The sequence below is a fragment of the Berghia stephanieae genome, chromosome 2 (genome assembly GCF_034508935.2).
Source record: "Berghia stephanieae isolate SIO BIC M18660-M18661 chromosome 2, UCSD_Bste_1.3, whole genome shotgun sequence".
Taxonomy (NCBI): domain Eukaryota; kingdom Metazoa; phylum Mollusca; class Gastropoda; order Nudibranchia; family Aeolidiidae; genus Berghia; species Berghia stephanieae.
In genome coordinates this window covers 104,045,189-104,071,553 of record NC_088361.1, presented here as the reverse complement: position 1 = coordinate 104,071,553, position 26,365 = coordinate 104,045,189, and the positions used below count along the sequence as shown (strand labels likewise).

Below are 26,365 nucleotides of genomic sequence, written 5' to 3'. Positions count from 1 at the left end.
TATCCATAAACGTTTACCTTACATCAGAATAAATAAAAACAACCTAAAATCATGTCACATTACCTTTAACAGAAAATGGCCAGGCGGAGTTGTCGTATCAGTAAAGGTCGTGGGTTCGAGCCCCATCACCGAAAATTATTCAAAATTATTCTCCATTGTCTTCTGACATTTTTATAATCACTTCTTTTTCTGTTATTATCAACAGAAGTGCCTGAATTCACATTACTGTTGAAATCCAACTTGAAGTCAAAGTTACAAGTTACAGGCCATCTAAATCTGTCCATATTGTAACAATTGATTGCTAACCTTTAGATAGGAAGTTAGTCCATTACAGAGTACTTCACCTTTGGGTAGATAAAAGACAACCTAGAATACATATATCAAAATACCTTTGTAACAAATTAAAGACCATCTAAACCTATCAATATAGCAACAATTACTTGCTATCATTTAGATAGGACGTTGGTCTATCACAAAGTACTTCACATTTGGATAGATAAAAACGGCCGAAAAAGTGTCACATGACCTATGAACTCCCAACTTTAAGCCAAAGTGAATACGAAGCTGCTAAAAGATGTGGACTGCAAAAGAATGCAATGTGCAGAAATGAATATCACAGCTTCAAAACAGAATAAAGAATACGCCAGGCTTGGGGGTCCCGATAGCTCAGTTGGTAAAGCACTCGATTCACAAACAAAGGGGCCGATATTGATCGCGAGTGCAATCCCCCCCCCCCCACCCCGGTCCTCCCAGAAGTGACTGGGCAGCTGGATCTATCAGATCTGGTGGAAAGTACTTTGCGGTAGATTGGTGTCCTATCCTAGCAAGCAATTGCTATTGTCCGTTTCACGCTATAGAAACCGGGATAAACTCCGGCTCCATGGGCCTAGTGGCTTTGAAGGACTACGTCTACGCCTGACTTTACTATTCATATCGAAACTGGCTGTTGTTGTTGTTGTTGTTATTGTTGTTGATGTTGTTGTTGTTTGCTTTGTTTAGCTTGGGGGGGGGGGGGGGCGACTCAGTCTCTCTAAAGATTATTGCATTCTTGTCGTCATCTGAGTAACTTTCTTATCCGAACCAGCGAGCGACCACCTGAGCTCTAGCCCTTCGGTCTTGTACCATGACGTAGAAGTTAGACGTCTTTTGTAGTTGTTCTATTTGACTATGAAGTGTGTTACTGATGCCCAGACTTGGTGGGAGGAATGTGTATCTCAGGTCTTCAAGAGGTTGACATTCAAGCAAGTGGTTGGTGTGTTACTGTTTCATTGGGGTGTTGATATAGGGGGCAGGAAGGGGACGTGTCTTTTGTAATTTTGCTTAAATGGCTGTTGAGCGGTATGTGTTGTGTTCTTAGTTGAAAGATGCTGTTTTGCTGGTGTCTTCTGAGCTTATTTAGGCTATCAGTCTTTACAGGAGTGGTCATATGGGTAAACATACTACACATAGATAGTATGCGCTTGGCTAAAAAGCTCACAACATTGCCATTCGGAAGTATAACGGGCCAACACACAAAACGATGTGTAACCTTGAACGTTTATAGTCTGGTTAATACAGTTTAGTGAGAATTACTCATAAACGCGGATGGCAAAAAGCAATATCAAAGACCTGAGTGACGTCAACTTCATACTATCTATACCCGTGGTGCTCATTGCCCAACTGTTCATCCATTCTTCTCTCTTATTTGTTTCGATTAATTGATTCGCTGTGTCTAACCGAAGCGATCGTTATGTTATAAGCCTGACACTGAAATCCTAAAGGACTGGCAGTTTGACGTCATTATTTGGTTTTTGCACCGCCTAGTGAGTTGTCGTTAGTAGTGCTCATAGAAACAAGTTATTTCATTGGTTGAACTATTGAATACAACTCACGATTTGTTTTCTTTTGTGGCAAAAGACTCGCATTTTGACAAAATTTTTTGGTCAGTGTCAGGCTATAACTTTACGAAGGCCAGGGTCTAACCGTGGCCTCGGTCTAACCCATACACACTTAAGGTCCTGCCGGCCATTATACCGGTAACGGTAAACCGTTTAGTCCATCAATATCAAAAATATCACCCCGACCTTAAAAATAAATTCATATTTGAACTCAGCAGGTCCCAAAAAAAATCTCGATTTGATGCTTATAAACAAAATAACGTTTTATTTAGTGTTAAGATCGGAGTGGGTCCAAACCTCGCGCAAAGTTGAGTCCTTGGAAAAGGCTCTTTACTCACTTTCTCTCACCGTACTCAGGTGTAAAATGAATACCTGGCCGTTAACAGCGTCCGAAAAATTGTAACATCGCCTAACAGGCGTCATGTCCCTTCCTCATGTTAAATGTTGCTGTTGACCAGGGACCCCTTGTAAAGCGCTTTGAGCACATTTTAGTGGATATTGCGCTATATAAAGCTCAATTAAAATTAGTGATATTCTTGATATTGATGGGCTAAACGGTTTGCCGTTACCTGTATACCGGCCAGTAGAACGTTGAGTGTGTAGGTTATCTGAGTAACAAATTAAATGAATGTGTAGGTTATCTGAGTAACAAATTAAATGAATGTCTAGGTTATCTGAGTAACAAATTAAATGAATGTGTAGGTTATCTGAGTAACAAATTAAATGAATGTGTAGGTTATCTGAGTAACAAATTAAATGAATGTGTAGGTTATCTGAGTAACAAATTAAATGAATGTGTAGGTTATCTGAGTAACAAATTAAATGAATGTGTAGGTTATCTGAGTAACAAATTAAATGAATGTGTAGGTTATCTGAGTAACAAATTAAATGAATGTGTAGGTTATCTGAGTAACAAATTAAATGAATGTGTAGGTTATCTGAGTAACAAATTAAATGAATGTGTAGGTTATCTGAGTAACAAATTAAATGAATGTGTAGGTTATCTGAGTAACAAATTAAATTAATGTGTAGGTTATCTGAGTAACAAATTAAATGAATGTGTAGGTTATCTGAGTAACAAATTAAATGAATGTGTAGGTTATCTGAGTAACAAATTAAATGAATGTGTAGGTTATCTGAGTAACAAATTAAATGAATGTGTAGGTTATCTGAGTAACAAATTAAATGAATGTGTAGGTTATCTGAGTAACAAATTAAATGAATATTCTATTTTCATAATTTCGTTCCAGGGTTTGGATTGTGTCAGCTTCAACAGCACGGAGGAAAACACGTCATCCAGTGTGACATTGGTGAGTATCTTGAGCTTTAATGTGAGCTTTTATATAGCGCAATATTCACCAAACGTGCTCTAAGCGCTTTACAAAGGGTCCCTGACCAACAGCAACACGTAACATGTAGAATAAGACACGACGCCTGTCAGCCAATATTACATTATTTTTCCGACAGAGATAAGGCTGTCAACGGCCAGGTACTAATTTTACACCTGAGTTCGGTGAGAGAATGTGAGTAAAGAGCCTTTTCCAAGGACTCAGCTATACACCGAGCGCGAGGCTCGAACCCAGGACCTTCCGATCCGAAAGCGAGTGTCATACCACAAGATCACATAGCCGCGAGTATCAATGGGGAAAAATGGTATGATGTCGAAATACTGGTTCCAATCTCTTTGGAAGTGTGAAACCAGTCCTACGGAGGACAAGATACATACAATGTTCAAGTGATATTCTGGTTTAAGAGAAAAGGCATCTTATTTTATTATTTTTTTTAGTAGTCTTTCAGGATCGGAATAAAATCACCAATTCTTCTTCAAACTGTAAAGAAATTGAAACTAAACTATTTTGGCCACACGACTCGCCACGAATCATTAGAAAAGCACATTCTGCAGACAAGGGTAGACGGCAAGAGAGGAAGAGGTAGACCAACAAGAAGCTGGGAACAAGATATATGTGAATGGCTGGGAATGACAGCAACTCAAGCAAGTAGACTGGCGGAAAACCGTAATCTGTTTCGCAAGAAAGTTCGGGAAGCAACATCCTAAGCAGGATCAGCTGACTAGATGATGATGAGTCTTTCAGGGCCAGTTGGCCGATGGAGCCGGATTTTATCCCGGACAATAGCAATTGCTTGCTACCCTTAGGATAGGACGCTAGTCTATCGCAAACTACTTTCCGTCAGATCTAGCAGAGCTAGCTACCCAAATCACAGCTGGGTGGTCAGAGGGTGTTAGAAAAAACCTCGACTCCACCCGAGATCGATCTCGGTCCCTTTGCGTGTGAAGCGAGTGCTCTACCAACTGAGCTATCGGGACCCAATTCTTATTTTCTAACCTAAATAAATGTCGGTTGTGAATGAAGATCATCCCTTCTCGCTCTTTTACGCCCTTTATTCCTAAAAATCTGCCTATAAATCTTTCTCCTAAATAAATATTTATGCCACCTTATGATTCAATACGCAACCTATTCATTGTTAGTCCTCTAGAAACTGGTTACACACTTCTAAAGAGTTTGGTACCGAAAGAGAGACGGTGCAACGTCACGACCTCTCTTCCCAATAGGGAATGAGATTAGCGGAAGAGTAGCGTCCCTTGTATTATTCATATTTATGTACAAAAATGCATATCATATTCAACGTTATGCATAAATTTTGTATTTGGAGCGCTTGGCTTGTAGTTGGTTTGTTTACAAATAACTTCTCCGGTGACGTCCAATCAAGGGACGCTACTCTTCCGCTAATCTCATTTCCTATTATGAGGCGTTATTGGGAAATGGTCCACATGTTGGATTTTGTGCAGCAGCTTCTAATAGTGCTCACACTCACACTACAACATTATGAGCAGCAGATTCTAATGGTGCTCACACTCACACTACAACGTTATGACGATCGACCCAATCTGCAGATTCTTTACCGCACTCGTGCACCGTCGCAAAACCGCCCGGAAGCTTCATAGAGAAGAGGTCGAGCGCCGCCATTTTCTTTTTTATGCAACCAGGGACGATTAGCCACTAAAAAGTGGCTGTTGCCTGGTCAGTTCCTAGCAGTCTGTGCGGAAGCTTCGTAACAACACACCGTTCAACTAGATGCTCTGCCTGCGGTTTCGGGTTCGTTCCCACATCGGGTACATGTTGGACAGGTGGATGAAGCGATTTTGCCGTCAGGCAGGTCCTCGACCGAAGCCGATTCGCTACCCTCCCAGTGTCTCGTCTTACTGGTGGAGAAGCTTGGCAATGCTTCTCACCTAGTTTAGAGGAGTTTATGTCCCCGCCCCCTCGAGGGATTGAATTCGTCCAAACCGACTTCCATCTCGTATATGCATAGACAACTATGTTCAATGATGCATTTTATCGAAATTAAGCTATTGATGTTTTGTAAAAGAGTAAACAATTCTCTACATTTTAACGTTTATTTCATTTTTTAAATGTTTAAAATCGGCTAAAACTAAAATATGGCCATTTTACATGCCTGCCAACCCTTCCGCTTTTGGCGGAATCATTCCTATTTTCACTCTTCCTTTTTGTCCTATTCTGCCATTGTCTCTAAAATTCCGATTTACAAAAAAAAATGATGATAATGGTAAGAATACAAAAAGAGCAAAGTGGAAAGGGGGGGGGGGGGTGAAAGAGGTGAAATTCCTAATTTTTGTCTCAAATCCTATTTTCAGGCGTCCTGATTCCACTTTTGGAAATCTTTCTCCTAAATAAATATTTATGCCACCTTATGATTCAATACGCCACCTATTCATTGTTAGTCCTCTAGAAACTGGTTACACACTTCTAAAGAGTTTGGTACCGGAAGAGAGACGGTGCAACGTCACGACCTCTCTTCCCAATAGGGAATGAGATTAGCGGAAGAGTAGCGTCCCTTGATTGGACCTCACCGGCGGAGAAGGGTCGGCAGGTCTGATTTAACATTCTCCTTACCAACCATCGGAAAATCGTCACATTCGTCACGATGCAACCAACAATTTTATTATTCTGATTTCTTTTGTGCATGATAAAATTTATAGAAAAGTTGTTGCTAGAGCTATTTATTTTTCTAAAAAATAACTTGACACTGTGTTGTAGAGTCTAATGTGCTGAACATGTACTTGTGCTTCTCTGTATGAGTAAGAAAAATCTATTTTTGTGTTAAGATAGGTAGATGTGAAGTTTGGGTGGGTGATTCTGAAATTGACTGAAAAGGAATGAGTAAAATAAGTAAAAATCGATAGAAAAGTTGTTTTGTAAAAAAAAAAAAGAAAGAAACGTGTTCAAAGTTTACCTTCTTTGTTTAAAGTGCTTTCGGTCCTAGCACTGTTCTAAGTATCGTCCGGATAGCTCTGTTGGTAGAGCACTCGCTTCACACGCAAAGAGGCCGAGATCGATTCCCGGTCAAGTCGAGATTTTTTTCTAACACCTCCCCCCCCCCCCTTTTTTTTTTCTTCTGTTTTGTCCAACCAGCTGTTATTGGGTAGCTGGCTTTGTCAAATCTGAGGTCAAGTACTAGTACTATGCTTGTTTGTTGCTTTAGGTCTCTTCCAACACAATTGAGGTTATATGAGAGACCGCTGAAACAAAAAAAACAAGCAATCTAACAAAAATAGTACAAATGTAAATCAAAATCATAACCTAAAGATATCATAAGCTAAATTATAAATAACCAAGAACAAACAGGCAGAAGATTTACAGAAAAAAAAATATCCCCTGTCAAAAATACAATCACAAACCAAAGAAGCAGGATAGGCTAGTAAAGAGAAGAAGAAACGACATCACTATCGGATCGTACACCCATGCGAACATCATAGGTATATGATTCAAGGGTGATGCTCCCATCCAACCACCCGCTAGTACTATGCAACAAACCTCCTAGCCAAAGGGTACCATATACTTGCTACTGTCAGTTCCATGCTATAGAAACCGGGATAAACTCCCTCTCCATGGGCCTAATGGTACTAAAGGACTATATTTAGCAATATTCAAATGTTAAGGATTCTAAAAATTAAATACAATAGGGAATGAGATTAGCGGAAGAGTAGCGTCCCTTGATTGGACGTCACCCATAGTCTGTGACGTCACCGGCGGAAAAGTTATTAGAGAGAGAACGTCATGTTGCTTGTGCGCATGCGTCTCTCGTCCTCGCTTCCGCGCACAACCAACATGACGTTCTCTCTCTAATAACTTTTCCGCTGGTGACGTCACAGACTATGGGTGACGTCCAATCAAGGGGCGCTACTCTTCCGCTAATCTCATTCCCTATATTATTTCCTTCCACAGGTCAGCTTAGGAGCGGAGTGTATCATGTTATCCAAAAGCTTCTTCATGAAAAATGCCAATGAGCGAGTGAAGAAGCATCTTTCTGAGATCGTCACACCCTACCCGGATGAAGGCAGCATGCAGCAAAGCCTACAGAACAAAGCGGACTGGGATTTCTACAAACAGTCCTTGGTCACTCAGATGGCCGTGGAAAAACCGACAGGTCTACGGAATCAACCGTTCATGCCACAATGGTGACGAGATAGTAGGAGTTCTAGCACGCTCTGACATATCAGTTTTTGTTGTCTGTTTGATTTTTAGGGTTTTACGGCGCTTGCAACACGTGTAAGTCATATCAGCGCCAGTAAAAAAAAAAAAGAAGAAAATGGAGTAGTCAAAATATTCTAGATTTGCAATCAAAGCACCCAAGAAAAAGTAAGACAAAGGGGAATAGGTTCAAATAGGGAACAGAAGTAGATTCCAAGAGCAATACCGTCAATGTAGTTAGTTTGAGATCACCTTAACGCCCCATCCAGACACCAGCAAGGATCCCACTAAGAGGAATACTCTCAAATGTTTATAAATCATATGTTACAAAAAAAAACCCACAAAAAATAGTACAAAACAGATGATTTACAAGGAAAAAAATATCATCTCCCAAAACTATAATATACATTCGACTGTTTCCCTTTCAGCCAGGGTATCCGGCAAGGGCCAGGACAAAACCGAGTAATCTCAATTCCAAGACAGACATAAAGCAAGTTGAATAACATATATATGGAGGTAGAAGACTCAGTGAGTGCTTCCCTGCCCATTATGGGAAACGCTTTTTCAGAAAAGGGGAAAAAATGATCAGAAAATATATACTCTAAATGTTGATCGAATAAGATGATCTCCAACTTGCCAAAAACTCTCAACACTATAAAAAAATATTTTTAATAAAAATAAAATTCCCTTCATTCATCCCATAGGGGAAATCTATCTCCAGGGTCTATTCCAAGGGAAGACTGGAATAACCCAGGCGTCAACCGCAGTGCAGTGCCGCAAACTGAGCTCGGGTAAGACCACACAGCGAATTGGGAGGGTGATCGAACTCGGTACCTTTTGGGCATGAAGCAAAGACCGTACCGCTGAGCCACGCTGTCCCCATTGAGACAACTTTAACCTTTGAAGACTAGAGACTTTAAGAAGTTTCAGTTTTGAGACTGATTGACAAGTTCAAGGTCATCTTATTAGAATAATATCTGGAAAACAAGTTTTGTGGTCAAATTTTTAAATCTATTCTTGCAAGGGTGCGGAAAAAATAAGGTCAGGCTGCCTGAAAACAGTATAGTATGAAACAAAAATGAACATGAAGAGATTAACTAAAAAGAACACAACAAGGCGACTTTTCTTTAGCCATCCACTAAAATAAAATAAAAAATGAAGGCTGAAGAAGGATTTTGAGTGGCCGAGTGGTTAAGGCATTGCACTGTGACCCGGAATGACCCGGGTTCGAGCCCCGCTCCAGGCACTTTTGTTTGTTTTTTTATTTTCCTTGGGCAAGATTATTAACCCCCTATTTGCTCACTTGGACAACATGGGTGATTCCTGTTGACATCAGACATCTTGTTTGATGAATTATCTATATTCCTTCATGGATTGCCTAGTCGACGGTATCTTATGATGTCGTGACGGAAGGACATAATTAAATTTTTAATTAATTAAATGTACTACATATTATGCCCTTTTAGGAAGTTCATCTCTGCTCAATACTACGAATGCCAAATGACAGTAATATGTCACGATTGTTTTGAAAATGTATCTAAAACATGCAACTGCCAAAGAACCGAGAACCAATCACGACTGAGTTGAATAAACTGTGACCCATCGTGTCAACACGGCGTTGTTTGTTGTTCTTTTTTAAAGGTTTTACTCCTTTCCAAACACCAATCTCTATGCCTTGTATCAGATGGATAGAAATTGCTAATTTCCATAGTGAAATGAAGTCTGATTCACCCCCCACCACCCCCCATCCCCCCAACACACACACACACATGCACAGACACACACACACACAAACAGATTTAACGTTTTATAAAAATAGAGATAAAAAAAATAATTAAAAATCATAAGTTAAATGATATTTTATTTATAAACAAAACTATAAAAAAAAAGAATACCAAAAGAAAACAAAAACAAATGAAAAACAGTTCAAACTATATTAATTGTCAAAGTTACAAAAAAAATATAATTGAATAATAATTATAGAATAATAAAAATGAACAATGTTAATATATATTATATACCATCAAGAAATAAGATTATGTACGAGTGGTTCCTGCAGTGAAAATCCCTGAGGAATGATTCGGGGCAGCCTTAAAAGTAGGAGATAACATTACAACAGAGTTCTGTTTGTTTGTGTTTTAGGGTTTTACGGCGCTTGCAACACATTAAGGTCATATCAGCGCCAGTAAAAAAAAAGAAGAGGAAAATAGGATAGTAAAAAGTTCTAGAATTACAATTAAAGCACCCAAGAAAAAAATAAGAAAAAGGGGAACTGGGAACAAATAGGGATCAGATGTAGAATCCAAGAGCATACCATGAATGTACTTATTTTGAGATCACCTAAAAGTCCCATCTCGACAGCAGCACGGGATCCGACAAAGAGGAATACACTCAAATGTTTACGTTATACATTCAAAATAACAAATATAATAATACATAACAGAGAGATGATTTACAAGGAAAAATATATCATCTCCCAAAACAATAACTATGCATTTGACTGTGTCTCTCCCAGGCAAGGAGTCCAGCCAGGGCCCAGGACAAAAGCAAGTAATCTCATTCCAAGACAAAGACAGAAAGCATAATGGAAAACAGCTATAGAGGGATAGAAGACACAGTAAGTGCCTCCCTGCCCACTATGGGAGGTAAGTCACCCCACCCAGCAGTAAATCTTTAACAAAATAAAGTAATACAACTTTTAAAGGTAACACAATCCAGGAAGCCTGTTAAAAAAATCTCATTTTATGCCTTGTCGGTAAAACAGACTGAAGAGGAACAAATGTTTGGGAATATTCTTCAATGGCATGAAAAACGCAAAACCATTTCAATATATTTTTTGTTTAGAAAAAAATGGTTGGCAGTAAAAGCCATGATAAACATTCAAGTAGAATATACATGACAAAAACCTGCAATGGTCCAATCGCCAGCAGCACTTTCTTAACTTTCATATCCACATTACTAATCAGATTGATGACTTTGAACCATTTTGATTGGTTCACAGGAATGAAAGAAAAGTAAACTTCATCATCATCATTGCCCTTTTCACCCTGGGTCGGGGTATAGGCCACAGACAAACAGTTTCCATCCTTCTCTATCCTGAGCTAACTTTTTTGTTTTTGGAACGAGATTTTTAAAAAGTAAACTTGCTGAAGAAGATATTCTGCAGAACGTCTCCAGAGAAGTTCTCAAAGTATCCGCCTGTACGTCTAAATACATCAAGTCAATAAAAGTTTCAATTCCACTGCCCAATACGCTTCAACAGTCCTAACGTCACTTCCCTCGTAATGATGCATGGTAACTTAGTAACTGGCTCTAAACTATCGGAACAATGGCGGACACCATTATCAAATATTTCTCCGACGAGCATAAAAGCGTATCCAGAGAAAAAAAACATTATAAATCAGATCATGTTTTGACTTTTACACATTCTCGATTTTCTTTGTTTAGAACATGGGTGAAAGTTACTCAATGATATTAATCCTGCAAAGGCAGGTGCTCAGAAAAAAAAATCCTGCAACTACCAATAAGAGGAAAAAACAGAAGTGCGGTTAATTATATAAATGCCGTTTTTTTTCATTTTCGAATTCCGGCCAGAAAAGAAAAAAATCAGCGAGACCTCTTTTTCAAAAATAAAAATCCGGCCATGCCGGATTTTTCCGGCGAACTTTCACCCAGGGTTTAGAACCACTATGGCCGCCATTGCTGGGCAATGTGATATCAGACTATTGAATCCAATAAAACTAAAAGGGGACAATAGGAAAATATCAAACTAATCTTCAAAAGAACTCTCGTTCTCTCTTCCTTCTTTGTCTCTTTCCCAGTATGATTTCATTTCTATCCATCTCTTATTTACTTCTTTGCTTACTTTTCTCTATTTCCTTACTTCTTTGATAAAGTATTTCAGATCCTCCTGGCATTAAAACAATGTTTACAACACTTTGGGAACAATAGAATCCATTTACATTTTACACATATTGCTTCAATCTTATAATGAAATCAAAGAGAACCAGATATGACAAGTTAACAACATTTAATCTCAAAATTAAAATAAATTCATCCATTTGCAATAAGTTTTTAGGGTAGGAATATCGAAAAAGCTGTTATAAATCTAATAGGATTATAATAAAGTAAAATCAAAACCATGTTTGTATTTTTTTTTTCTCATGATAATTATCACAGATGGAGAATGGAAGATTCATCACAATGTTCCTATTTCTAAATAATGCTATTTATATCATTTAAAAATGATTTTAGTGATACACCATTAAAAAAAAAAATGCATATATTATCTAATTATGTTAAATGACTATAAAAGATCTTTAAACAAAATCTTACCATAACTACTCTGACATATATTGATCAAAATTGTGTCAAATTGAGATATTTATCATGTCAGATAGAATCATCCCTTGTTTTTCTACACAAAGTCTTTCAAATTCAGATCAAGCTATTATAAAAATTTGAAAACTTGAAAACATCAAAATATGTGTCTATTTACATCTAAAAACGATGAATGATTTTCTCTTCTGTAAAATTGCATCCTACGGGGATACCATTTGCTGGAATTTTTTTTAAAGCCTGAAAATTTTTCTTGTATAATAAAATAAAATTCCCTTTATTCATCCCATAGGGGAACTTTGTGTCTAGGGTCTATTCCAAGGGAAGACTGGAATAACCCAGGCGTCAGCCGTAGTGCAGCGCTGCAAATCGAGCTAGGGCGAAGTGACTTGCTCAAGGCCATACAGCGCAGCAGCGGGCGATCGAACCCGGTACATTTCGGGTACGAAGCAAAGACCGTACCGCTGAGCCACGCTGCCCTTAATATATATATTGATATCACCAATAAGTCAGAGAAAAAGACACATATCCATCTAGCTTCCCTGTTGCCTTTAAACTTTTATCTTTTAAAAAATTTAATCACCAATACCAAACAAAATCTGCCAGAAAATTTCAAAAAGCCGTTTTTTTCGGATTTTAGTCAGAAAAAGGACATTCCCGGGACTTATCATTATACAACGTTTTATTTTCTGATACTGCAGTACTCAGATGTGGAGACTTCATAAAAATCATCACAATATCAACATGACTCTATATATAACGTGATCCAACAAATTAATGCAAAACTAAAATTAAACAAGTTCGGGACATTTTTTTTAAAAAACTTGCACATCAATTTTCACAGACCTGCCAACCCTTCACATTCAAAAAGTGGAATCATAACATCCAAAAATAGGAATTTGAGACCAAAAAAAAAAAACAAAAATTGGAATTTCTTATAAATGGATAATTCTGTATCAAAATGACCACCATCTTTGGCATCAAACACATAAAGACAGTATTCTGGCACAGCTGGCAAAATTACATATCACATGTGATAGGTAAATGTCTGGGCAAGGGTAATGGAGTGCAATTAATTTTTCCTACTTAGCTCCCTTTGGCAATCATTAAAAAAAAAAAAAATTTTTAAGACCTTTTTCACCCTCTCCTTCCCCCCCCCCCCCCCTTTTTTTTTTTCTTCTTCTTTTAACCATTATCATCATTTTTGAAAACCGGAATTTTAGAGACAATGGCGGAATAACAGAAAGGAAGAGTAAAAATAGGAATGATTGCGCCAAAAGTGAAAGGGTTGGCAGGTATGATTTTCATGCTGATAATGTACATAAACCAGAAATCAGTAACAGATTAGCATTCAATTCAGCCAACCTACTTTTCTTTTTACATTTCATTTTTTTTACTGCACAACCATGGTTCTCTCCTTGCCTCTTACTTTCGCCCTAGGCGAGTCATCATCGAGGACCTGGATCTGCACCAAGCCACTGCTGAAAGCATAACCAATCATGACGGTAAAGGCGAAGATGGCTCCAAGAACCATGTTCCTCTTCCTGTAAGGGAAATCTGCTATTTCTGTGCTGTTTCCTTCAGACTTTTTCGTCTTCTCTTGGCGCTTTTTGGACTCGGCATCTGATTTTGTTTTTCAAGAAAGAAAAATAAAGATGGTGAATAATGACCAAACTTTAGAATCTAAATTAGGAATCATCAATGTACAATGTACCCCTAGGAATGGTCGCATTAGCATGAATATAAGGAAGAGGTGGCTTTATCCACTAAACATGCTCAAAGCGCTTTACAATGGCTGAGGCCAAAAGCAACACTTAATACATAGACAAGACATGATGCCTGTGAGGCAATTTTACAATCGATTTCCAACAGAGACAACGGAGACACCCTGCTGTTAACACCAGGTACTCATTTTACACCTGAGTATGGAGAGAGAATGTGAGTCAAGAGCCTTTTCCAAGGACTCAACTATGCACCGTTCAGAACGGGACTTGAACCCAGGACCTTCTGATCTGAAGGTGAGTGTCATACCACAAGACCACATAGCCTTACAGGAGATGGTGAGGACACATAAAAAACACTCGTCTACCATAGACTCTCTTCCAGGTGATTTAAGTGCCAATTAATCAGCTAAGAAGGGGGGGGGGGGGGGGGGAGATGGCCTAGTGGTTAAGGCAATGCAATATGACCTGGAAGGTCTCAGTTCCAAAACCCTGCTTCAGGTACCGTCTGCTTTTTTTTTCCGTACAAGATGATAAACCCCTAATTTGCTCTTGTGGACAATATGCATGGGCCTGTTGACATTAGATGTCTGTTTGATGAATTGGTTATATTCCCTCATGGAATGCCCTGGCATTGACATCTAATGAATCCTCACGGGGGGGGGGGGGGGGGGGGGGGGGCATAAACTTTTATCTTTAATCACCTTTAAAGTGAAATCTTTCAAAACGGCCCAAAACATTTTAGTCTCTGATACAATAAAAAACATCTGACCTTGCAACTGCAAAGTGACCTGTGTACCCTAGATTAAACATTGACTCCAACTCATCAAAAGCTCACCTCGAATATCAGCAGGAAAGAATGTGGTGAGGATAGAGTTACACAGACGACATAGATTCTCGCACTGTAAAAGATGTGTCTGTATTGGGTTGGCAGAAAGGGGTCCTTTCAACAGTGGGGCTAAGTAACCAAACACCAAAGCATCCAAGGAGGATGGCCTGAATTGAATTCAAATTTTTTAAAAATAATAACAATAATAATACATAAAATGAAAATAATATGACTATTTCTTTTCTTTTTTTTTTTTTTCAGAGAAAGCATAAATTATAAAATAAATCCATTTGGAAACTTTCATTTGTAAATTTGGTTGCAACTCTAAAAGACACTAAGAAATGATCAGATATCTAGAATCCAATATTATTTATGCCCTTTTCAGACAAAAACAATTAGGAGAAAGAAAATAAACAAAGCCAATCACAAATACTTTGGACAATAATTGAATTATACGAAAATGTCAATATCTCAACATCTGTTGAACTTGCAAAATTGACCTAAAAATCAAATCCTATTTTGCTCCTCTAAAGAAAATATAAGGGTTTAAAGATTAAAGATGGTAAAAATGATGACAGTTGGATTACAAATGTCAATAGTATTCACCATGGCTTAAAAGTCACTTATTTTTTAACTTTTTCTCTGGAAATAAAAATAATATTATTTTTAATATTTTATTGACTGTGGTCGTGTGCCGAATCTAAATGGCAGCCATAAATCTTCTTCTTCTTCAATATAATACTATAAAGTCATCAGCATCTCACAATAATATTCCATTTTACGTTTTGCTATACAGACAAAAAGTTCTGTTTATGTATTTATTTATCTTACTATCCCAAAAACACATGGCCTGTGACTGACTGAAGCTAATATACAAATACATTAAATGTAACCTCCATAAACGATATCCCTGCACAGTTCAAATTCAACACTGTCTAACTCACAAACAATAGCCTCAGAAAGTATCTTACACTTACAGCTGTCCAAACATGTATCTTTTATCTCCAAGTTTGTAGGATAAGAGATTCAGGCATTCTTTAGCTTCCCTGTATACCTGAAGAAGACAAATGGAAAGAATAAATCAGATAAATAAATTCACCACAGAAGAGTAACAATTTGGATACGTTTCTGAAATTAAAATCAAATCTATTGTTATTTACATTAAAAAACGTAACTAGCCTCATTCTACGCAGAGAAGGTTTAATGCGACGTTTACTTATGAGCATTTTATTTATATAGCGCAATCTCCACTAAACGTGCCCCAAGTGCTTTACAAGGGGTCCCTTGCCAACAGCAACACTTAACATGTAGGACGGGACATGATGCCTGTTAGGCGATAATACACTTTTTTCGGACAGAGACAACACTGTTAACGGCCAGGTACTCATTTTACACGCGAGTACGGTAAAGAGCCTTTTCCAAGGACTCTGTTTGTTTTGTTTTTTAAGAGTTTTACGGCGCTTGCAACACATTAAGGTCATATCAGCGCAAGTAAAAAGGAAGAAAATGGGATAGTCAAAAGTTCTAGAATTACAATTAAAGCACACAAGAAAAGGTAAGACATATGGGAACTGGGAACAAATAGGGATCAGATGTAGATTCCAAGAGCACACTATCCACGTAATTAGTTTGAGATCACCTAAAAGTCTCATCCACACACAAGCCCAGGTCCCAACTAAGAGGGATACACTCAAATGTTTAAAAATCATATATAATATGTAAACAAAACAATACAGTGCATAACAGGGAGATGATTTACAATGAAAAAAATATCATCTCCCAAAACTAACTACACATTTGACTGTTTCCCTCCCAACTAGGACTAAGACAGAAAACATGTTGGAAAACAGATACAAGGGAATAGAAGACACAGTATGTACCCCCCTGCCCACTATGGGAGGTCAGGAATTCCACAGACTCAACTATGTGCTGAGCGAGGCTCAAACCCAGGACCTACCGATTCGAAAGCGAGTGTCATACCACTAGACCACATAGTCGCACCTGCGATTTGCAGGCCTGATAACCCAAACTATTATGGACTCATTGTTGTGATGGAAACACACTCAATACAATGGCTAAATATTGTCCACTGCAACAATAGATCCATTCGACTATCAGACCTGCTAATGTGTGCACCTAGACATTTTATACATTCTAAAACGGGGGAGCGAAGTGGCCGAGTGGTTAAGGGATTGCACTGTGGCCCGGAAGGTCCCGGGTTCGAGACCCAGTTATTTTCCTTGAGCAAGATTTTTAACCCCCAATTTGCTCACTTGGACATCATAGGTGATTCCTGTTGACATCAGACATCTTGTTTGATGAAATATGAAATATCTATATTCCTTCATGGAATGCCTTGGCAACGATATATCTTATGATGTTGTGGCGGAAGGGCATAATTAAAACAGTAATACGGTAATAGTAATAGATAAAAAAGGAGAGAAAAATTTACCAAAACATGAACTACATACCCTGGTTTCTGTCTCCTGTTCCGATATAGATTCTCTTCCCCTGGTTAGCATGACTCTCATCTCTGCTTTTTTCTGCTTTCTCTGGGGCATGAAAAACTTGAAAGGAAAGGACATTTTGCTGGCATACCATGGACGTGTAACCTCCACATATGTTTTGTCATCCATCCACCACAGATAGAGCTGAAAAATAAACAACAGTGAAAAAAAAATATGAAAAAAATCAATCAACGTTTCAGTTCATTTTGCATTAAAAAGATATAGATAGAATGAAGTTGACGTCACTCTGGTCTTTGTTATTAATTTTTTGCCATCCACGTTTATGAGTAATTCTCACTTAACTGTATTAACCAGACTGTAAAAGTTCAAGGTTACACAGTTTTGTGTTGGTCCATTATACTTCCGGATGGCAATGTTGTGAGTTTCTTGGCCAAGTGCATAGTATCTATATGGATGGCTTGAATGATAATCACAGCAGATGGCCCAGACAAAGTTTCGATTGTTTCATGGTTAGAAATATCATCAAGATAAAAGAACTGAACCAAAACACTGTCAGAACTGTGAGTATAGCATTCTTGTTTGCTTCGGTTAGATACAATGCAACCTAGATATATTGGCATCCTTAAGAGTGACAGCATGCAGACACACACACACATATATGGGATATATATATATTATATATATATATATATATATATATATATATATATATATATATATATATATATATGAGTGTTAGTGGGTACTTGTAGGTACGAGAGAGCTCGATAATTTAGGTTAGAGCATATAAAAATAATTTCACTCACATATTTTTAAGCCAAAACGATTGTTTCAATGTCTTTTATTTCCTCAGTTGGCATTTGTCCGTAGAATCATATATATATATATATGGTACTAAAACCCCTGTTTCTCCCATACATGGGGATCTTTTATATCGACATAAATCTGCTATATATACATCCTGCTTTATTTGTTTTTAAGGGTTTAAAGTTTTACAAACATTTAAAGCTACCAGAAACTCACCAAAGCAGGAAGCAGTTTCTCTTCCAACAATGCTGAAAATGCAATAACATCAGCATTCTGTTGTGTTGACAATTCAAAATCACTGCCCCAATGCTGTTGAAAACGCAAATAAAACGATAGCAAAAGCATGAAATCTAGCATAAATTGTTTCTAAGAAATCGGAGAAAAGAGTGTCATTATGAAATGGTAAGAAAACTAAAACTCACATTTTCCCTTTAAAACCTGAGAGGTAAAAAAAAAAATTAACAAAACAAATAAAAAATATCAAATGGTAGCATCAAGAGCTCTTGTGTTAATAATAAGATCTTAGGAACATTCCCATTTTAAGGAAAAATTATTAAACATGAATGTAAATTGCTCAATTAATGGTCAAAATATGTAAAAATATATCAAGTATGCAGTCTTAATTTCCCTTCATGCTTTATTTTTTTTAATCAAAAACTTTGAAAAATCGTAAATAGCCTTTAAATGTTAGAAAATATTGAAAATTAGCCAATCAATTTTACCAACACAACAGATTCTTCTATTCAAATTATTGAGTTGACAAAGCTTTATTAGGTAGGGGGGGGGGAGGGGAAGGAACAAAGTGTTTTCCCATTATTGAAATGAAATGCTGTCTCACCTCTCTCTTCAAATATGCAAAAATATCTGTCAATTTGGAGCATGCGATATCATTGTGATGAAGCGCTGGTAAGGTACCTGTTAAATTAATAGATAACATGGTCAGAGGTTTATACTATACACACACATCTTTTTTTCTTGTTCTTCCTCCTTTGTTTGACCTATAAACTCTTCTCTCAAAGATGGATATCATCTTCACAAATTATCAATTCCATTTTATTTTTTATTGAGATTAATTCACATGTGAACCGTGTTAAATTCAGCTCAAAAATGACCTTGCTTGCCACAGATGTATAAATGGGAAAAAGCCGACAACTACAACTAAGTCAGAAAACTCCTAGAAAAAGGATTTTGTGACTTAAAAAGCATACGCACAGACGTATGAAATTGACACTGTCACCAATCTGCTCATGCGGTGAGGAGGAGGAAGACGGTGAGGAGGAGGAAGACGCAGAGCATATACTGCAGCAATGGAAAAAAAAATGAAAAAAAAACACTCAATCCATAGAGGAGAGACATGGCCCTCTGCAACTTCTCTACATCACAAAAACTTTTCAGCCCACTCAAAGAACTCAAAAAGTCAAGTAACTTCATCTTCCAAAGGGGACTCCAGATATAAAGGTGTACGAGAAGAAGAAACGACAAGTCAATATAAGATAAAATACTTCATTGCCCGAATGATCTACACTTTGATTCTTGGAAATCTTTTTTTTTTAATTTAAAAAATAAATCCGGCCCTAGAATTGAGGAGAGCACATCATATCAGACAACCAAATTTACAAGATACCGGACTTTTTGATTATAATTGATTACTAAAAAGTTAACAGGCTGCTTAAGAGTAGGAATACGATGCGTCTGTAATGTCAACAAGTTACTTTATTACTGAAATATTTTTTCACCTTATATTTATATCATTTTAAATGATTTAAGACAAATAAAAGATGTAGTTGATTCAGTATTGATGAATTAATTGCTCCGGCATACATCCCCATCCCACCTCCATCCAGCAGGGATTGGGTGACTGAGACTGTTTGGTCTGGCGGAGATCACTTCCCTGTAAGACTAGTGTCCTTTCCAAAAGGTAGCAAGCAAACGCTATTGTCTATTAAATGCTATAAACTGGGATAAACTCAAGCACTATGGGCCTTATGGCAGTAAAGGACAACATTGCTCTCTCTCTCTTCCAATTATTAATTCATGCAAGGAGTCGTCAAGAATTTAAGAAATCTGGCCTGTCTTTACTTAATGTCAAGAGAAAACATTAGAGAAGTGAACTACAGTGGAATCAACATAAAGTCAACACTCTAAAAGTCGACTTCTGGTTAAAGTCAACATCTCTTGTTGGTCCCAAATTGTCTGTCCTTTATCTAAGTGTGTTCCATGGATAGTGGATAAAGTCAACATCTCTTGTTGGTCCCAAATTGTCTGTCCTTTATCAAAGTGTGTTCCATGGATAGTGGATAAAGTCAACCTTGCTTTAAAAGTCAACCAATCCTTCTGGTCTGGGGGTGTTGGCTTTATCAGGATTCCACTGTATTTGAATAATAGTTATTCCAAGAAATAATGTAAAGTTTTTAAACTCTACATAATAAAATTGGTTTCCTATAAAATTTTAAGGACATACTATTTCCTTTCTGACAAAAACAAAAACAAAACAAAAAACAAAAAAATGAATTTATTTAAGGCTGCCTCTATTCTCCGGCTTTTTGCGATTTGGATTTGATTTTTTTTTTTTTTTAATTGTGCAACTTGTGACAAGAAACTTAACAAATTACTGCATTACAACCTTTGGATTAAACATACAACAATTGTGGACTACTATTATGAAGACTAGCATCGTGGGGTGAGAATAGTCACTTCGTGAATTTAAATATCAGGAAGAAGGTTTTGCCAATTTTTCTGAAAATTTCAAGACATTTCAATTGCAATTTTCAAAACATGAAATCCTTTATTATAGCTTACAAGCTCGAAGTTTAATTTTACCACTCATTTGCATAAATAGGGAACAAAAGGTAGAAAAGTCAACATAATCTGATATAAACATAATTAGTCATATTCATTTTTTATTTTTTTACCTGTGGGTGAATGCCATGGATTTCCAGTTTTCTTTACCTCGATTGGGACACCAGAAAATTTACAATATGCCTGAAAATTAGACATAAATATTGTCACATTTTAACCTTTTTATACATTTTGTTTATAAGGATGACATGTTGTTATCATCTTGAAAAAGAGGATAATGAATGAATGGGGGCATCTACATCTACAGATGGGGTCATAGCTATGTGCACATATTTGAAGGTCTGAGAACCGAATGTGATAATGGGCCTGATTTAACATTGTTGTAATTAATGGACATTATTTAGCATTGGTGTGAGAACATGTCCATTACAACAATGAGACCATAACATTTTGCCAAAAAAAAAAATAGGTAATCAGACCTGCAAATAAGTACATGTCAGGTGATAGTTAGTTCGTCCCAGCACAAAAAGTCACCACCATGATGGCATCAGCTTCTAATACTAATGGTGTCACACTACTATGTTATGATGATCTATCCAGGTCGTAAACTCATCACTGCAATTGCAATCGTGTACGGTCGCGAACCTGCCCGGAAGCTTCGATACAACGCAACGTTCAACTAGATGCTCTACGGTTTCCGGCTCTTGACCACAATGGGTACATGTTGGACAAGTGGCAAGACCCCACTGATGAAGGGATTGTGCAGTAAGGCATGTTCTTGACCGAAGTTGATTCACTGCCACCCAATGTCTCCTCTTGCTGGTGGAGAAGCCTGCCATGGTGGCAAATTAATGGGTGCAAATTTTGCTATTTTGTCCATAATTGTCTACGAATTTTGTAATGTACTGTGCATACCGGTCCGAAACCTACGCCTACGTGTGACAGTGACAAGAACACCACAAAGTCACAAAACCGTTATTGAGATGATGAATCTAGGAATACGCTGCTTATTCCAAAGCATGTCTGGTCTGCTTAAATTATAATATTAATATTAATATATCTGAACTGGAAATATAACGACAGTTACTGGGGACTCAGGGCTCTGAAACTGAACTGAGTGTGATCTCGCTTGAGTTCTCGAGTCCCAAGTCATCATCTATGCATTAAACAGAGGAGACAAGACGAAAAGTCCGCTGACAAACGAAGACGATACATTAAAAAGTACATTAACTAGACCATCATATTAGAAAATTACCAGTGCAGCAAGGCAGTTGTGGTCGATTGAAGGTAAACCCCAATCGCCTTGCCAAATATGAAGCTTTATATGGCCATCCATGACTACTGTGACCTTCCACTTTCGATTTCAGACTTCACAACTTCACAGCCAAAACGTCAACTGTAAAAATTCTACTTCAGCCATCTATTGAACCCCTACGATGAACCGGATGTGTTTTTAGGGAGGTTGAAAACATAAATAGATCATGTGATGCAAAACATAGACACAAATATCGCAAGATGGCTGAAACGGGGTTGACTGTCGCGGTGATTACCTGTGTTTGGGCAGTTATAGGCATAGTTTTGCCTGTTATTCTACAATTTTTCTTGAGATCTTCTCCAAATAAGGGGTAAACTAATATCATAATCATTGAAGTCTGAAATTTGTGTAAATGATCGTCCTGATTATGTTGTATGATTCTCGAATTCGATCAGTTCGCTTTCCTCATTTCTCATTCTCATTCTCTTCTTTTTTTTTTTTTTTCTGTTTCATTTTCACTTTTCACTATTATTATTATATTAGGTAGAGGCTAGGGAGACCAAGATTTTATTCTTCCTAGCCTAAATCAATCAATTTGTCTAGGGAGATCAAAATCTTGGTCTCCCTCCCTAGCCAAACTGACCAGTTCTGGCTAGGCGGCCTAGGCAGGGCCGGCTAGGGAAACAAAGATTTTAGTTTTAGCTTCCCAGTCCCAGGGTAAATAAAAGTAAAGTATAAAAAAAATAGTGAGCTTTTATGTAGGGCAATATCCACTAAACGTGCTCTAAGCGGTTTACAATGGGTCTCTGGCCAACAGCAACCTTTACTTTAACTTTAACATGTTGTAGGTTGGGACATGACGCCTGTTGTAGTTGTAGGCGATATTCAGGCCAATTCAGGTACTCATTTTGAGAGAATGTGAGTAAAGTAAAGTCTTTACTAAAGAGCCTTCTCCGAGGACTCAACTATGCGTCGAGCGAATGGAGGTCACAGTCACGTATTTTGATTCATTTACTTAGGAGAAAACTCGATATTACTTCGGAATGTACTGTAATAGGCATACTTGTTTATTTGTGATTTTATTGTAGTCATGAGTGATAGCGAAATCGACTGATGTGGAGTGTTTTGTTTTTTTTACTAATGTTATATAGGAAGCAGGGGGAGGGACCAAGAAAATAAATCGACTTGGGTAAAAATCGGCTTAAGCCTTAAGCAATGTCAACTTATCCAGAGTGCACTGGGTATGTATGTAAATATAATTTATTTTTCATCATTATTTTATTGATAAGCAAAATAACAGTTTGGATTTTTTTCCCCCTTTTGTTTGGAGGGAGAGAGAGAGAGAGTAGGGCTAAGTAGTAGTACTGAGTAGTTTATCATTTTTGTTTGCAAACATGAGTTTGTAATTTTTATTTTTTTTTTCTCCTCAGCATCATCCAGTTAAGCCTCATTTTGACTGCCATCTGTTGCTATTTGTTGTAAGTATAAAAGTTTAAACTTATCGCCTAGTATTGGGGGAAAAATTGAAATAAACAAAACATACCCTATTGTGATTATAAATTAATGATTAGGAGGTCAAAGCAATCAATTGTCACTTGTTTTCTCAATCTTTTGCTTTTAATTTTTAATTAAATGTTTATTTTATATCTATGTTTGACCATTTGGTATATTGTTTGTTGCTATTCCAATTTTTTATCTATTTACTTTTGTTATAATAATGCTGTGCTAAAATCAAATCAATTAACCTAACTTTTTGTTTTAATCTTAATCTTATGCATTAGTTTTACAAAGTTATGTGGAAAGTAATCGATTTTCTTGTCTATTTTCAATCCACTCAGTTGGCTTCTGACATTCATTGCCCAGCTAAATCCATTGTATGGACCCGAGTTGGAGTCTGGTATTATTCGCATGATTCAGTTAGAATGGAATTCAAGTAAGTTTTAGTATTCCTGCTTTGTTGGATTCTAGTTTTACACAAATTATTTTACATTCCACCTTCAAATGGAAAGCAGTTAATTGTGGGGGTTTTTTAATGAAGATGTTGTCAGTCATGTTTCGCACTTGTTGCCATCTTGAATGGACACAGGGAGTCTGAAGTTTGATTAATGGGTTGGTTTTAGGTGTTCCAGGTTCATGACATACCATCAAAGCCCTGTCTAGGATATGACAGTGGGACAGACCAAATTGTCTTTTTACAAATATCAATAGTGAAATATGTTTCGTCTAAGGCGATTCTTCAACAATTATGAGCTAAATTCCGTTGGGGCATTTGTAACAGCGACAGTCAATTTTCTTTTCCTCCTTTTGTTAATTGTTTTTTTGTTTTTTTTTTTAGGGGGGAATGTGTCAGAGGTTGACATTAAGATTATGACAGGTGTCCCTCTACTGAGTTGAAGTCACGTTGTGGTATCGTCATTCATACAGGCAGATATCAAAATAAATTAGGGAGTAGGCACTGGTGTAAGATAAAAATGTGAGGTGTTTATAAAACGGTGCAGAAAGAAACATACAAGAAATCAAAAACAGATTGTCCTGTCAATTTTTTCATCATTGTACTCGAAAGATACCAAATATCCACGTGCTATGTGGTCATCAGCAAGCTACCTCTCCCAACTAAATTTGCAGCGCTGTGCTGCAGCTGACACTGGGGTTATCCCGTCTTCCCTTTGAATAAACCCTACGACAAATTTCCACATGAGGATAAATAAAGAGGTGGGAGGGGGAAGAGATTGCTGATCACAACATTTTTTTTTACTGCCATAACCAGTCATTAGCACATCATGGTGCATGGCATTAAAATTGGAACTAATGGCGAAGTGATATGGATTATCAGAGATGTGTCTTTTATTCAAAACAGCAATGGAGTGTGTTAGTTGCTGTGAGTGTTATACTGCATACACACACGTGCAGTGTAAATAGATAGCAACAAGATAGGAAGTGAGTAGATACACACATAAGTAAATATCAATATCACAGTTAGTCATCAGTGGTCTAAATCACCAGGAGGCACAATTTTTTTTAAAGCAACTTTAATTAATTAATTTGTTTTAAATTTTTTTTAAACTTTGGCTGGGTGAAATTTGTTCCAAGGAAGAATGGAATGATAACAAAGAATGATAAGGGGGGATAATCGGGACATTCGAATGAGTTTGAGGAAACCATGCTGGAGTGTATGTTATTTAGGTGAATAAACATAGTTTCTGTAGGTGGCGAAAACCATTTTTTAATTGTTATCTGTTTTTGACATTTTGGTCATCTTGACATAAATTAATACCGTTCTGAGGAGATTTGTCGCAATTGGAATAAGATCCTGTAGAGTTATAAAAATTTGTTTGGCAAATTTTCTTTGATCAGATATATGTTCATTTCTTAATAATTTTTTTTTGATTGTGTATTTTTTTTCCTCCAGATTAAGAGCTAATCGTTGTCTGTATTTGATTGGACTTGTCAGGAGATGCGGAACGGAAATGTATTTTGATGTGTAGAATAATACCCAGTCATTCCTTGGTGGTTTCAACAGAGTAGTCATTGTTGTCTCCCTTTACCACTTCATCATGGCGTGAACGTGTTCGAGTTGTTTTATATGTTGTTGTTTGTTTGTTTTTTCATGTATATTCAATATATAGTTCTTTTTTTTTTTTTTTTTGTTATAATTACTCAGATTGGAAATGTAGAGATATGAATGAGTTGTTTGCTGGATTAGGATGCTTTAATTCAATTTTTGAATGGGAAATAAATTGATTCTCCTTCATTGAACGAATGCTGACGAAAGAGACTAGATTGTGTACATAATGGTTTATAATATATTTATTTATAAGCATTTTATTTTTTTGGTCTATTCTTAGAAGGTACAACATAATCCAATGCTTGAAAGATGCTTTAGGATGTTTACAATTATGATTCACGCTGTCACGATTTTGTAGATATTGAAATAGCTAGGCATAAAATCCTTTTACTTGTGAACATCATTCTCATAAACTTTTACATTTGATGTATTCAACACAATATTATTTTACCATCAAACCTTAAAGAACTGGCTTTGGTGGATAGTGTCAATACAAGAAGCTATACAAAGTTCCTAGTGGTCTTTAGCAACTCATTTCATATTTCTTTGACCATCAACTAAAGGGTTTTGGCACTCGCACACTTTATGTTCATTTTGGGTTTTGTCATGTACTTTCTACGAAAAGACCATATTCATGTGTATAATTTTGATATTGCAGTTTCTTTCATTCAATGTCGTTCATGATTTAATCAGAATAAAAAATGTACATTATTAATTTCAGTGTGTCTTTCTCATTGCACTGTATAAGAACTTACCTTCTTTTGCCTGAGTGGAGGGGGGGGGGGGATGTACTTTTTTTTTAATGAGACTAATAATGGGGATTTTTAAATCATTTTTTTTGTGTGTATCCACATTATCATTATGAATGATATACGCCTGTTTTGGATAACATCACTTGCAGAAGCTTATCATCCTGGGTGGGGATCCTGACCTCCCATAGTGGGCAGGGAGGTACATACTGTGTCTTCTATCCCCTTATATCTGTTATCCAACATGCTTTCTGTCTTTGTCTTGGAATGAGATTACAGTGGAACCTCCCGATAACGACATGCCACGGGACCGAGTTTTTATGTCGTTATCCGGAGGTGTCGTTATTTAGAGGTTTCCAACATGGCGGACAAAGTGGGCGTGGTAAGGCCCGCGGAACCAGTTTTTATTAACATTGACAGGACAAACAAAATATCGTAGTGTAT

General features: G+C 37.1%; 3 protein-coding genes across 4 annotated transcripts in view; 2 read left to right on the top strand and 1 right to left on the bottom strand.

The window, feature by feature from the left end:
- Positions 1 to 9,001, top strand: part of LOC144966136 (uncharacterized) — a 54,899-nt gene extending 45,898 nt beyond the window's left edge. For both annotated transcript variants that reach the window (XM_078902247.1, XM_078902246.1), the window contains exons 18-19: positions 3,128 to 3,187; positions 7,145 to 9,001. In XM_078902247.1, coding sequence (XP_078758373.1) covers positions 3,128 to 3,187; positions 7,145 to 7,381 — 297 coding nt within the window. In that variant the 3' untranslated portion in view covers positions 7,382 to 9,001. The remainder of the gene's footprint in view (positions 1 to 3,127; positions 3,188 to 7,144) is intronic.
- A 223-nt stretch (positions 9,002 to 9,224) lies between these two features.
- On the bottom strand, positions 9,225 to 21,773 carry LOC144966134 (metaxin-1-like). The gene is made up of 8 exons (XM_078902244.1): positions 21,608 to 21,773; positions 20,466 to 20,535; positions 18,392 to 18,468; positions 17,770 to 17,862; positions 16,750 to 16,929; positions 15,256 to 15,332; positions 14,288 to 14,445; positions 9,225 to 13,351 (listed from the first exon to the last, which is right to left on the bottom strand). Exons 1-8 carry the CDS (start codon positions 21,686 to 21,688, stop codon positions 13,122 to 13,124), a joined length of 966 nt encoding a protein of 321 aa, XP_078758370.1. The 5' UTR covers positions 21,689 to 21,773; the 3' UTR covers positions 9,225 to 13,121.
- Positions 21,774 to 21,821: 48 nt separating this feature from the next.
- Positions 21,822 to 25,887, top strand: LOC144966135 (V-type proton ATPase subunit e 1-like). The gene is made up of 4 exons (XM_078902245.1): positions 21,822 to 21,977; positions 23,038 to 23,085; positions 23,446 to 23,540; positions 25,017 to 25,887. Exons 1-4 carry the CDS (start codon positions 21,868 to 21,870, stop codon positions 25,019 to 25,021), a joined length of 258 nt encoding a protein of 85 aa, XP_078758371.1. The 5' UTR covers positions 21,822 to 21,867; the 3' UTR covers positions 25,022 to 25,887.
- The last annotated feature ends 478 nt before the right edge of the window (positions 25,888 to 26,365 follow it).

Excerpts from the sequence above, each read along its gene's own strand:
- LOC144966134 (XM_078902244.1), bottom strand. The coding sequence starts at position 21,688 with ATGGATGGCCATATAAAGCTTCATATTTGGCAAGGCGATTGGGGTTTA. Across the intron at positions 20,536-21,607 it reads ACAACTGCCTTGCTGCACTG|GCATATTGTAAATTTTCTGG; the intron begins GTAATTTTCTAA and ends TCTAATTTTCAG. Across the intron at positions 17,863-18,391 it reads TTGCATATTTGAAGAGAGAG|CATTGGGGCAGTGATTTTGA; the intron begins GTGAGACAGCAT and ends CGTTTTCAACAG.
- LOC144966135 (XM_078902245.1), top strand. The coding sequence starts at position 21,868 with ATGGCTGAAACGGGGTTGACTGTCGCGGTGATTACCTGTGTTTGGGCA. Across the intron at positions 21,978-23,037 it reads AGATCTTCTCCAAATAAGGG|CATCATCCAGTTAAGCCTCA; the intron begins GTAAACTAATAT and ends TTTTCTCCTCAG. Across the intron at positions 23,086-23,445 it reads GCCATCTGTTGCTATTTGTT|TTGGCTTCTGACATTCATTG; the intron begins GTAAGTATAAAA and ends CAATCCACTCAG.